Genomic DNA, 14,588 nt, shown 5'->3' on the forward strand with positions numbered 1-14,588 from the left:
AGGTCAATAAAATGAGTACTATTGAGTTGGGTAAGAATAAACAGTACTTATTTTAGGGCCAAGATGTCCTTCAGAGTGAGAGTGTGCTTTACAAATACATTGTATGTTCCCTTTTTTAATGCAATGACTTAATAGAGTATTTTTCAACTAACATGAAGGAGATATTTCCTCGGTGAAACCATATACACCATAAATCAAATTTTTCTTATTTTGACATATAGTTTGCACCATATAGGGGGCTTAGATGTAAGAGTTCTCATTTGGTTATTTAATCCTGTCAAAAGATAGTAGATTGCCGTTTTGAAGAGAAAAAAGGCCAGCCTCTTTTAAAGAGAATTGTGGTGGGCCACAATCAATGCTGACCTTACAGCAATAGATATGAGAATGTGTATTTCTTCAGCAAGGGAAACCCAATAAGGAACTTTTAGTTTGTTCAGGCCTACAGGTGATTTCATCTTACAGAACAAGACAAGGTTCTTCAAAAAGATTATCCAGATATGTATATACGGTTAGTTTTGACATGAAAAATCAATATTGTGAAATATATACAACAATTTACATAAAATATATATTTTTTTGCATTAAGTTTGGGCCGAATATGGAGATGTAAACTTTGCTGTGTTTGTTAGTTTATTTTTATGTTACGAAGGCTTTATCCAAGTTTGTGTCAATCAACGATTTCACATTTTTGGTAATCATATTTGCCAGATAGGTCAATTCTATAGGTTACATTTTGAAAGGAAACAAGCACTGGGTGCTCTTTGCAACTTTTCATTGAATATGCATAACGGCTAATTTTGTCCAGTTGATTTTATACCCGGAGTATTAACTAAAGTTATTAACCGATTTTTGCAAGGGAGGCATGGATTTTTCAATATGCACAATGTAAACAGCATGTTGTCAGGAAACAAAAAGCATTATAAGTGTTCTTAACCTATAATTTCTAGAATAACAGCTTGGTAATCGTTATCACCAAAGGTCTCAAGATTATGTAGGAGGACTACTTGCTTGGTACCTCTGGCAATACATTTTATCGGACATGAGTTCATTGTATCTGTTTTAGTAATCATACAGTGTTTTACAGGTTTCATGAAAGATGGGGTGAAGTTCATCCGTCTCAATACCTCTAGTAGTAAAGACAAGTTGACATTATCAATTGTCTTTTCTGTATCCAGTAGAAGAATAAATCTGTAAACCGGTTTGTCGCTAGCCAGTTGCAAATCATCTATAAGCATTCTTCACCTTTCTTTACATTTACAAAGCATGTTTGGTCATTATAGATTAATTTTGAAAATGCCAAATTAAATCATCCAGCTGATATTAGATATAGTGATCAATATGGCCTATAATTAGCACATTTTAGAGGGTCTTTTGATAAAATAATTGCATAACAGTTTTATTCCACTGTAAAAAGAGAATCTCCCAATTGTTCTATAGTATTACCAAGTTTTATAAAATATTTTCAGGAATATTTGATATTGCATCATGGTCAGGAACATCATACAATGGGGATTGAGTACAAGGCCTGACATTTTGGCAGGCCAAGAACCAAGCACTAATATGGACATAACCTTTGAGATCTAGCCAAGACTTTTCTAAGACATATCAGGATAAAATCCACTTTTCAAGGCTTTCAGCCATGAAGCTCTAGAAAAAAATAATCAGTAACTATATATATAATTTTTATTATGAAAATGAATTATATTATATATATATATATATATATATATATATATATATATATATATATATATATATATATATATATATATATATTATTTACTAGCAGCCCGTCCCGATGTTGTCCGGGTATGAATTGCTGCCGGCCAGTAGTATATTGTTTTGTAGGATTTCGTTTTGATAGCATTTCTTATCTGTGACAGGCCTGTGAAACGCTCCGATTCACAGTGCCCTGCTGATGCACTTAAGAGTGCGCGTTCAGTAGTGTGTGAACTCGAGTTTCCCTACTTTATTTTGCCTTGCAATATTATATAGCGCGAACTTGACAACATGGCATGAGCACAATTTACATTACAGAAGAACACATTCATTTTTGGTAGGCACGGGGAGACAAAGCGATTTGCCTGGAATCACAGGATGTTGAGCTGATGCCGAGATTCGAACATAACTCCCCAGCTCTAAAGTTCGCAATTCTAGAACTTGTGGCGGGAGGTGTGTCTAAAAGTGTATGTCGGTGCTGGCCATCAATGAGAGAGACCTGTGCATTTTTCAAATGGGTGGCGAAAAAATATGAGTATGTTGCTGGAGATGTGGGCCGCCGTGCCACCAATGTACTTACCGGGGGAGGCTTAACACCCATTATTCCGCAACTTTCTTTCCGCATACCATCACTCTGCATACTTTCATTACGAAACTACCATGACTCCGCAATGCCATTATAACGCATGGCATTAAATTGTATATGCTTTTACCACGCATACATTTACAACGAAATTCGTTGTAAATGCATGAATAGTAAAAGCATGTTTTTTTTTAATGTTTGGATAAGGTAAGTATGGGTATAGGGGTATATGTTTTGGGGTACTGAGGTATATGTTTTGGGGTGTTTGGGTATTTTAAGGGTTCAGATATAGTTTTGGGTTATGGGGTACAGGTGTAGTTTTAGGGTTTAGGGATAGGTATGGGTTTTGGGGTACAGGGGTATTTTTAGGGTTCCGGGCTAGGTCTGGGTTTTGGGGTATAGGGGTATTTTTAGGGTTCAGGGGTAGGTTTGGGTTTTGGGGTACAGGGGTATTTAAAGGGTTCAGGGCTAGGTTTGGGTTTTGGGGTACAGGGGTATTTTAGGGTTCAGGGGTAGGTTTGGGTTTTGGGGTACAGGGTTATTTTTAGGGTTCAGGGCTAGGTTTGGGTTTTGGGGTACAGGGGTAATTTTATGGTTCAAGGGTAGGTTTGGGTTTTGGGGTACAGGGGTATTTTAAGGGTTCAGGGCTAGGTTTGGGGGTACAGGGGTATTTTAGGGTTCAGGGATGTTTTGGGGTACAGTGGTATTTTTAGGGTTCCGGGCTAGGTTTGCGTTTTGGGGTACAAGGGTATTTTTAGGGTTCAGGGGTAGGTTTGGGTTTTTAGGTACAGGGGTATAGGGTTCAGGGCTAGGTTTGGGTTTTGGGGTACAGGGGTATTTTTAGGGTTTAGGGATAGGTTTGGGTTTTGGGGTACAAGGTATATTTATAGGGTTAAGATGGGTTAGTGTTTAAGGGTGTTGGGGTATATTAAGGAGTATGGGTGGGTTATGATTATGAGGTGCACGGGTATTTAAAAGGGAGCAGGGTGGGATTAGCACACGATATGAGACATGGCATGAAGGGCGGAACGTACCACACGCCCCCAGCATTTGTCACGCCCCCAGCACACCCCCACAGCACAACGCAGACACGCCCACAAGGGACTACTTTGCTGGCACGGTTCTTTTACCTTTAAATGTATATGGTGGGCGTCTGCATAGCCTATGTCCTTCTGCTGCAACTGCCCTTTCCAACGCTGTATCGGGTGTTGTGATTGGTGCTATGGTTCCTGAGATTACCCGCCTCAAAGGTTTGGGCTCTCTCTTTATTATATTAGTATAGATATGATGATATCAAGCTCAACAGCCTATTTGACAATAAGGTTGTTTAAAGTTTTGCCAATGCAGAGCATTAGCAAAAGGTGAGAGATGCCTTTTCTTGACAAACTTATGTTGCCCGCCACATTTAGGGATGGGCAAAGTACCAGAGCCCGGATTTACAAAGACGTTTGTTACTTTTTTAAGATAGACTTGACACAAAGTGTTGTGTTAGTATTTACATTCCAATGTAAACCACAAATTGTATAGAATTGTAACCAAAAGTAACATAAAAATGCACTATGTGTTGCATTACATTACATTATTTTGCTTCAAGCGGGCCTTCCACGTGTGAGGTATGGGTGTTCCGTATGGACCACCAGTGGTTTTTGACACAAATCCTTATCAACATATAGTTGTAGACAGGGATTTGCACCACATCCTGTGCCTCCTTGAGGCAGGCATAACAAGGAGAAATGTTTTCATTTCTCCTTGGTTTTCCCTCTTTGCATGTGTTCTGCATTCTATACCACACCCTTCTATACCACACATACAAAAAGAGAAACTAACATAAGCATGTTTGAACAGGAAGGTTCCCCGGCCAGTACAAAAATATATGCTTACCACAATGTAGACACCCTCGCAGCACAGCACAAGGCGTTGGGGCATGCAACATAATGTGTGCCAGCGCAGGAGAGAGCTGAACATCACCACATCATAGTAGAATTAGTGCTGTTCTACTCTCTCCCGCTCATGCAATACTGTTTAGCATCATTACTTGTTGCACTGCATTGCATCATTTCTAGTAAATCAGGGCCCAGGTTTCCAATGGCAAAGACTCACATTGCTTCACTTTAGGAAAACTTTAACCAATGGGACATCCACCACTGGGCAGTCAATCATTGTAAATCAGAATGTCTACCCTATTTAGCACAATCGATCTGACATATATTTTCCTGTTTAAAACCACCAGGAAAGACTGCTGGCTTCAGACAGGAAAAAAAACAAATCATGCCCACTCACTGGAAGAAAATTCCCGGCAAGTCAGGGTCATTGTTTTTCAATACCAACTGCCTTGGCAGTTTGCTAAAAAGTTTGCAGAGTGAATGAAATAATCAGCATACCAATGTGGCAAAGTTTTCTGCCTTCAGTGCCACCAACTTACTGGTAACTGTCCTCAAAGTTTAGATATAGTTACGAATCCCTTACTATGGTGGGTAGTCCACTGCTAAGCGATCAGACTCCATATCCTCTGTGGATCTGACGTACCCACGAGTCACCTGTCATATTCTACATGCCCCACAATTTTTTTTTAACAGGATGCATGGCATCAAAAGCAGAGAGAATACCCACTTTCTATAGGGATAGACCAAAAAGATACTTTTTCCACAGTACTCCCCAGATTACTGTGCCAAGGGGAAAGCTTGGGAATCCTCCCGTAGAGATTGGGAAGTATAAACTACAGACATTCCAGCTCTATTAGTACGACTAAGGAACTAATTTAGATTTTGTCCACGTTTACCAATGCTGGTAAATTTGGAAATACGCCAAAAACCATGGGCGTTGCGTAGGATCACCCACGCAACGCCCATGGAACGCATCCCTTACGCAGAGTAAGGCAACACAGCAATGTGCACTGCGTTGCTTTACTCAAGATCTATGGAGCTACTAAGGGCCTCGCAAAGTGGCCTTGCATGGATTCATAAATCTCATTTAGGACTAGCCCCACTTTTGCGCCACCTTGCGTGGTGCAAGAGCGAAGCAGCTCCACTCGTGAGTATGCCCCTTAGTACACGTGAAATGGTTCAAATGTAGCAATCACTACTTGCTAGTTGTACTCTCTTGGCCCTGTCAATTTAAGCCTTAAAACTAGTGAATGGGGTGCACACTGAGTTTAATTTCTGTCTCTCGCCCTTTCTGGCGTGCCTGTGTGCTATGAGCATGGGAGGATTGGCAGCCATGCTGCACAGCGAGCTGTGGTCATTGTCGAGAGAGGGGTCTCCGGCATTGCTTAATGCTTCCAGAGTGCTGTGAGCCAGAGGCAAACACTGTCTGCAGATGGCACTTCCCACCTGAAAGAATGGCCGTGTGGAACCTCACTAGAGGCAGCTGCCGTTGGAACAGGATGTGGCCCGCTTCTGGACAGTAGTGCTGACAGTGAGTCAGGCCAGGTAGGTAGGAGCAGCGGTCCAGCACTGGAAAGCTGTTGAAGTGCATACCCCCACAGATGGTGTTTTGGTATGTGGGGCTCACCCTCCCCTCTCAGATCAGATGGAGTGAGGGAACAAGGCATTGCAGGCAGGGTCCAGGTGAGCAGCAGCAGTGGTGTGAGTACTGCAGTTTGCGTGAAGAAGTCAGGCAGAGCTTCTGGCACTTACCCACCTTCTTCTCTGGCGAGGTCACCCTCGAGCAGGACAGCTTTCATGTAGCACAGATCAACCTCCAGTACTTCAGTTTGTTTATCTGTCTGTGCTATGTGTGCCTTTGAGTGGTACATTACATGAAGCCCTATGGGTTCCATATTAGAAACCCAGTGCCTTGAAAAGGCACGTGGAGGAGCCTGACAAACAGATTTGTGGATTGCCACATTCCTGAGAGCTGGGTGGGAAACACACTGGAAGGGAGAGCCAGGCTCTCCTGTGCACTTCAAAAGGACTCTTTGACGGGAAAAAGACAGGTATGAGTAAGGACAATTTATCGGGCGAAACTCTCCCCAAGACGTGGGAAGTATGCCTACTGGGGCTCTACAGGAGAACCAAGCAAACCAAGCTGCGGGCACGCTTCTGGGACTTAGGCCTCATTACAGCTAAACGCCTCATTACGAAACGGTGGAAAAACGCCAACCCACCGCGCCCTGCAGACTGGCTCCGCTCTTTTAGCAACTGGGCCAGTGCGGAGAGTGTGTCCCTACACAGAGAGGAGACCACTGGCCTGCGGAAATACCCGATCGCCCAAGACTGGGACGCTGCCCTGATCGCGTACCACGGGGCATGCGCCCGGGCCGGTATAGAATGCCAGCCTGACGCGGAATAGAAAGGGCCCTGTCACTTGCTGTCCCTATGGGACACAGGATCTGCCCCACCCCCCCCTCTCCGCTGCCGCGTCCTCCCCCCCCCCACTGCCACACCCCCCCTCGCCCCCCTCCCTCCCCCCCTGCCGCCAGCCCCGCCTACCGAGATCTTCCACAATGAACGATGTCCCCTGCCGCTCCCCGCCGCTCCCCTTCCCCCCCCCCGCTGCCCCCTCCCTCCCCTCCCCGCCCCCGCCCGGCGGCCGTGGCGACACCACACCCTCGATCGCCCCCGCCCCTGCGCAGCCCACACAGGGTGCACCACACGCAGCTAGGATTCAAGATACATTGCCACGTGCACATACACTAGTCCAGCAGTTGTTGAAATGTTTTTCCCTCCCCCTCCTCTTTTAATTCCCAGTTATACCTTTTGGTTGACGCAGAGACTGTTGATTTTGTACACGTGCTAATGCTCGACCCCCCCCCTCCCTGTTTCCGTATCATACAATGGCAACTGGGTGTTTTCATGTACAGGCAGCGGAAGCCCAGCAATCCATGTGACGGCGGGGGACACGATCCTGCTCCAGCTCGCTACTGTACTGAACAGGGAACATCACTTAATGCAATGACTGTCGGATTTCTTACAGCACCCTGGTCCTAGCGCAGTGCCATGAGCCTCAGGCGCTGCGGCACGAGACATTTCCTAGCACCGCTACTTGTGAACTAATGCATTGCCACTGGCTACTGTTTATTTTCACTCATATTTCATTGGCATGTCATTATGTACTGAAAGCAGAGTACCGCTTGTAGTAGTGGTTTATTGTTATGACACTGTGTGACTACTGTTTACCTTATCTGTGAAACTAAATAAAGTTTGGGACCGTTGGTCTTAAAAAAAAAAAAAAAAAATGAGTAAGGACAATTTATGAGGCTGCTTGAATGTACTATAGCTAATATTCAAGTGTTTTCCCCCAAAATAGGCGCAAGTGCCACAATTGAAGAAAAGCACTTTTTAAGCAAATGCCAATGCATTAATCAGCTGATGCCGTAATCCCACCGCTGTTTTTTGGGCTGCAGAGCTGTGGAGTAATCCGCCATGTCACCTGACAGTAGGTGCACCGTCTGTTATACCTCATTACACAAGGAGAACCTGGCTCTGCATTTTGGTATAAGGAGTGAAGACAATAAAATGTGCTTTTGCAAAACCCTGCAGTGCACTTTGGTTCACTGCCACACCCCTCTTCACGACACAACCGAAATTCTAAATCGGGCCCTGAGTCTGACAAATGTTAATGGATACAACTCAACTTTCTGGGGTGACCAAAGTGGTAGATTCAGTTGTGAACTTGCTTTTCGGGCAGTCTAGCACTGTCATATGGGTTAGCTTGATAGGGCCAGTGTGTGGGATGTGGGTTTTTTTTGGGTCCCAGATGCTGCAACAGGCTGCCAGACTGCCTGAAATGCCTACCCAAGGCTGGGAAGATTTACAATTAAACAGGGGCAGCTCCTCCACTAAGGCAGAGGAGCGTCGCCCCACTGCTTTCTTGCAGTGCGAGAAAGCCAAAGCATAAAATGGCAATAACTTGTAGTTATTATCATTCTATGTTTGCTTTGCATTGCGGTCTGCTCTGCTCTTTGAGCAGGGCATGGGAAGAGTGGTTTGCCTACTCCTGAGTGTGCAAATACTGATTGGACGGCCCTCTCGGGCCACCCAAACCAGTCATGCGCACTCTGCCATTCTCCATGCCGGCTGCATAAACCTTGTATTTGTAAAGCGCACAGCTACCTCCGAAGTGGTTTCCTAGCGCTGGGGCCCTCGGGAAGATTAAGCGTGCTATTCCCCAGAGTCACATGGTGCTATGCTGACCTGCCGCCTGCGCCGGGGATCGAACCCTGAACCCCGTAGTCTGGAGTCAGGCACCCTGGCCGCTGCACCACACCTCTTCCTTTTCTGCATTGCCGCCTGCATGGAGAACATTGCTACCCCATTAGCCCCTGGCTGGGTGCCATCCCGGCCAAGCACAACGCTGCTTGCAGCATTGTGATTGGCTGAGCGGAGGGAGCCTGGCTGCCTGCTTCCTGTTCCTGCCGGGCGCCGGAGATCAGGAACAGTGAAGACGTGGGACCCGGTGGAAAGGTAGATTTTTATTTTTTAGTTGAAATCCCCCTCTCCCTGCACGATCCCCCTGCACCTGATCCCCCCCCAGCGAGTCATGCCAGCTGCTACTGCAATTAAATGGTGACTTAATGTAGGAACCATGATGGTGTACTGATGAGTGGTAATTTAGCTATTTGTGATTCAAGCTGGGAGGAAGATGCGACTTTTAAAGATAGTTTTCATTAATGGACAGGTTTACAAAATAACATATCATTTCTATAATTGTTTAGATACAACCACTATACAAGGAACTTCATGCCTATGTGAGGGGCAAATTGCGTGATTTCTATGGCCCTGAATATATCGATGAAACTGGATGCCTGCCCGCACATTTACTCGGTAAGGAATTTAAGAATATCTTAAAGTGTCTTCATTCTATGTGATTTTTAGACAAATGTGAAACGAATTTTTTTTCATAGCATTTGATCTGTATTGATATATAATTCAGATTGAACCAATTTCCTTACAGATTGTATTCATAGACATAAACAATGTATTTGGAAAGGGTACTGATATGTGCAATTTTAAAAAGAACAATATTTTTCATATCCTAATAGACCTGTTGAGTCATTGTTAAAATCGGGGTCAATAAATCAAGCTTCCATTCATTTTAGAAAAGAATCAGAGAATTGCCTTCCCACTTGGGCCCTAGTTTACCAATACTTTGTGCTGGGTTAGCATCACAAAACCGATACACTCTGGTGTAAAGTATTGTTTTGGTATTTACTTTCCAGAGCAACGCGCTGTGAGCTACTTTGTGCTACCCTGCATCAAACGGGCGTACCATAGTTCATGAGTGTTCAAATGCAACCACCATTTAAAAAAAAAAAATCCTTATTTAAAAAGGTAGACAAGAATTTAAGACAAAACATTTTCCTCCTCTTGACCTACGTAATGTGTGAGAAACGTTATTTTCTAAAAATATTTTCGAAGTTTGCAAGTGTGCGAAGATAGAACATGCTGTCCTAAGTGTGGCCAACGAGCTGAAGATATCCTACATATGTTTCACACTTGTTCAATGTTATCTGATTATTGGGGGAAAGTAATCAAATATACTGGACAATGTTTAGGATTTAATTTAGTTTTTACCATTAAAGAGATTATGTTGGGATTCAAAATATGTGATAATGCTGGTATTAGGAGCTTTATATCTAATGTATTTGTCGCTGCCCGTCTCTGTATCGCGAGAGAATGGATCTCGCCTAACCCTCCTACTTTTTTTGAATAGATGGCTCTTATGAAAGATATCTATGAAAGGGAACAAGCATTAGCTAAGACTAGAACTATAAGGTCAATGCAAAGATTTTTTCGTATTTGGAAATATTTTGGCAAACTTATTTATTGTTCGTCACTAATTTACAACACAGGTATATATAGGTGAGATTTCGGGTGAATGACATCCCCTTGATGTTGGGCCTCCCACGAAACATCTATGCAGCCTTCGCTCTCCCTTTTTGTACATGTGATGATCGATCTATCAAAAATGATTAACACTTTCTGTTTTTCTGCAAATACTACTGCGATGAAAGAAAAAGGTTTATTGTCCCCCGGTTGCAAAAAATGAATTTTAAACAGTGTTGTGTGGCCCTTTACTTTTCACAGACATTATCCGACCCCTTTACATGTTTTTCAGTAGTGTCTTTCTTTTAATCAGCTTTACAAAAGAGACGTTTAATCCGATGAATTTTACACTCAATATAAGAACTGATTTATTGACTTGCCACAATAACTGCTTGTGTTTATGAATTATATATATATATATTTTTTAATGAGACCATTGTATTTTATCATTTATTTGCTACTGGAAATGTGTAATTTTTGTGTTTTAAGCCTGTTGCAATATTGAAATGTTTTATGTGTAGTATACTTTTCATGCCTTCATTGTGATGGCAAAATAAAGTTATTCTGACTGACTGACTGATTGCTATCCAAAGATGAAATATACCTCTCATAAACAGATCTTGCATCTTTGACCGCATTGTCAATTGCCCTAGCACGGCCCAGAGAAACATTTTTCAGTAAAGTCGATTTTGTAAAGTTTGCTACATTATTAATTAGTAAACGTCCAATATTTTGGGTTTCTGTGCTTCCCTTTAAAAATATCTTGCTGGCAAGGTGACCCGGTGAGATAAATGCTCCCTAGTGAAATCAATGTGACGTGCACGACCCACGTTTAACATCGCCAATATATACCTGTGTTGTAAATTAGTGACGAACGATAAATATGTTGAATTCATCTCTATTTGCAATATACTCGGGCCTTCAGGAATGCTCTAACTGTCGATAACTTACTATTTGTAAAATTCCTTCTTGCTTGCAAACTAGACAACAAGTGAGTTTTTAGATCTTTTTTAGAAATAGACTGGCACGATATAGGGTCAACAAAGAGATGGTGTAGTCATTATGCTTTTAATGTAGATTCAACATAACGTAGCCAACTAACATTACCCACACCATCTAGTTTCAAAACGTAATTTATAATATCTCTTGTAAGAGAGAGAGTCGCCTTCCGCCATACCGAGTTCCACATTAGGATTGGCGCCATACAGATTTTGTCAGTTATATACAGGACATTTTTCCCGGGCCCATTCCTCAAGCCTATTTAAAACCAGGCGTCCCATTAGTTTTGCAGTGGAATCTATCAAAGATATAGGTCTATAAATTTTTGGGATTGACCTAACCCCATTTTTATACATAGGCACAATTACTGTTGTTTTCCATGATGAGGGAGCAGCAGTATGGGCAATTTAGTTAAAAACATTTGTTAGAAGTGGGGCCCAGAGATCCTGATTATCCAGAAACAGATCAATTGGGACACCATCAGGTCCCGGTGCCTTTGCAAGTTTACACTGGTTTAAAGCATACTTAGTTTCTTCCAGTGTAACATTAACCATGTTGCTCGTCCCAGTTAAGGTAGCAGGGGTTGCATGAGAAATTATCTTCTCATTAGATCCAAACACATTTTCAAACGTGTCACCCATTCCTCCTGTTCAAAATGGGTATCTGTTGAAATAGAATGTTCATCTCTTAAAAAAGATGCATTAATAACCGACCAAAAGGCTTGCAAACTTTTTAATAAAGCAGCCTATTACAAATGTTCCCACCACTCTTCCTTTAGGGGGTTCAGCCACAGTACCCTCGCTTTTTTATATGCCTGCCGCAAAAACTTAACCAAAGGTAAGTTACGAGGTTTAGATTTCAAGGCCATCTGGAGATTTTTTAAAGATTTATCGCCGTCCTCATCAAACCAACGACATTTCTTGGACTGACCCTTGCATATAACACAAATTAAGTTAGTTTTTGCTTTCCGATAAAATCAACTCAAAAGCTGAGACCATGTTATCATTAGGAATAGAATCTAAACACATCATTATCTCCTTGAATCGACCAGAGACTAGGTTCACCAAAAACCTCCCAGTATCTACTTTCTCCCACTTAAAATTAATTCCATTCTTTCTTGCAATTACTGGGGTTACATGTAATTTGAAAGTAGGTTCTTTTTTCATTAGGGAGGGGATAAGGAAAGTTATAGCAGCATGGTCACTAAAAGCATAAAAATGAATCTCAAAATGAGAAAATAACCCGCTTATTGGATCAGGAACCAAGACATAATCGAGGGTAGAGGAAGAAGAACGATTTAAAAAAGTATATCCTAACTGACCAGTTCGACTTTCAGACACATTTAAAAATACAAGATTATTTGTCATTAATAATCTATTTAAAGCATTACCGTACTTCGAGTGACTAAAATGGGATACGCTCTCTCCATCGTCATCCAACATTCCAAATACTAGGGAATTCATGCATATAACACAAATTAAGTTAGTTTTTGCTTTCCGATAAAATCAACCCAAAAGCTGAGACCATGTTATCATTAGGAATAGAATCTAAACACATCATTATCTCCTCGAATCGACTGGAGACTAGGTTCACCAAAAACCTCCCAGTATCTACTTTCTCCCACTTAAAATTAATTCCATTCTTTCTTGCAATTACTGGGGTTACATGTCATTTGAAAGTAGGTTCTTTTTTCATTAGGGAGGAGATAAGGAAAGTTATAGCAGCATGGTCACTAGAAGCATAAAAATGAATCTCAAAATGAGAAAATAGCCCGCTTATTGGATCAGGAACCAAGACATAATCGAGGGTAGAGGAAGAAGAATGATTTAAAAAAGTATATCCTAACTGACCAGTTCGACTTTCAGACACATTTAAAAATACAAGATTATTTGTCATTAATAATCTATTTAAAGCATTACTGTACTTCGAGTGACTAAAATGGGATACGCTCTCTCCATCGTCATCCAACATTCCGCATACTAGGGAATTTATCTTATCAAAAGGGTGAGCGTTAAAGTTCCCAAGCCAAATTATATTACAAGGTTTAGTACATTTATTTTACAAACATTCGATATCTCTTTCTAGGGGGGCTAGTACTGCGGGTTGGTTGCTTCCAAAGTTATTATTATAAAAATGAATGAGGAGCCAATACTTATCTACATGATACTCTAATAAAATAATGTGATAGTATGGCAATGTGTTTAAAAAAGACTTTACTTTGAGAGGGACAGCATCAGAAAGTAGGGTGAGTAACCCGCCCTTGGCACCACCAGCTGGTGAAGGTATAGCAGGAGTTTGAAATGAGCGATACTCATTCAAATATATTGGTTCAAGTTCTCATGTCTCTTGTAAACATGCTATATCTTTAGATGTAAGTAAAGACAACCATTCAACATTTGATCTTTTTTGGTTATAACCAGCAATATTCCATGTCATTACCACAGCAGACCCTGGAGTATTCTCTTGTTGCATCTGTGTCAGGGACATATTCAGACTACCTATATGTATACTTATTTGTTCTTGCAAAATTACAGCTGGGGTAGTAGTCATAAATGATCCATTTAACAATTGAATATGGCCCTCACCATTGACTATAGTACTCTGTTCATCCAGTCAATCACACATAGGCATGCCTCCCAGTGCAGCAAACCAATTAGTAAGAGGTAAAGGTGAAACCAAGGGAGGGAGAGACTGATTTGACTGAAAATAAAAAGGGTTCCAAGCATTGAGGGCTATAGGCCAAGAACTGTGAGGTGGCCAGTAAGGTTTGTAAAAGAAACAGAGAGGGAGGGCACAGATTTCAGAATAGAGTGATGGAGTACTCGTTAACTTAGTTAATAGCTCACCCACTATATGTTGGTTATCAAAGTTTAGTACCATGCAATCACCTTTGATGGCCCTAGGAGCTCCTCCTGCCCTGTTAATCCTCCTAGCCATAATAATATGTTTTGCGCATTAGAGTTTGTACCTATACAATTGGATAACCAATGCTGAGACTTACGAATTAGCTGTTCAGTAGATTCTGCTAAGTTTGACTTTAATTCAGGGACGTTAGCTAGAATTATGACATATGGACAGGCTGCTGGAGGAAGATCTAGCCTTTGCTTAGGTTTCTCAACTACTACATGCCGGTGATAAGCCCCCCTGCCCCCCGCTGGGTGCCATAGCTCCATCCTGTAAAAGGGAAGGGATAGTGGACTGATTAGCATGAGGGTTGGTATTTATAGCCCCATTAGAAGCTTTTGGCTCAATATTAAGCCTGGTAGTGCCAGATCTTGCTATGGCAGATTGGGTTGGAACATGGTGATTATTATTATGTATACTAACTCTCAACTTCTTTGCTGAGTCACAAGCAGAACCCAATTAGTCAGGTGCCACTAGACACACCATAGATGTCATTCTACCTGACTGGGGGACAAGCCTTGCATCATCTATCGGGTCAGCAATATTTTGAGACACTTGATTCAATAGGTAGGCTGCCTCCAAAGAATACAATTTCCCCTTTATATGAGTTAACCTAT

At 42.0% G+C, this 14,588-nt stretch overlaps 1 protein-coding gene across 1 annotated transcript in view; it reads left to right on the forward strand.

The window, feature by feature from the left end:
* Positions 1-14,588, forward strand: part of ACE2 (angiotensin converting enzyme 2) — a 637,108-nt gene that overhangs the window by 253,703 nt on the left and 368,817 nt on the right. Inside the window, exon 6 of the mRNA XM_078657651.1 lies at positions 8,958-9,066. Coding sequence (XP_078513777.1) covers positions 8,958-9,066 — 109 coding nt within the window. The remainder of the gene's footprint in view (positions 1-8,957; positions 9,067-14,588) is intronic.

The sequence above is a fragment of the Lissotriton helveticus genome, chromosome 8 (assembly GCF_964261635.1).
Source record: "Lissotriton helveticus chromosome 8, aLisHel1.1, whole genome shotgun sequence".
In the NCBI taxonomy this organism is placed as follows: Eukaryota; Metazoa; Chordata; class Amphibia; order Caudata; family Salamandridae; genus Lissotriton; species Lissotriton helveticus.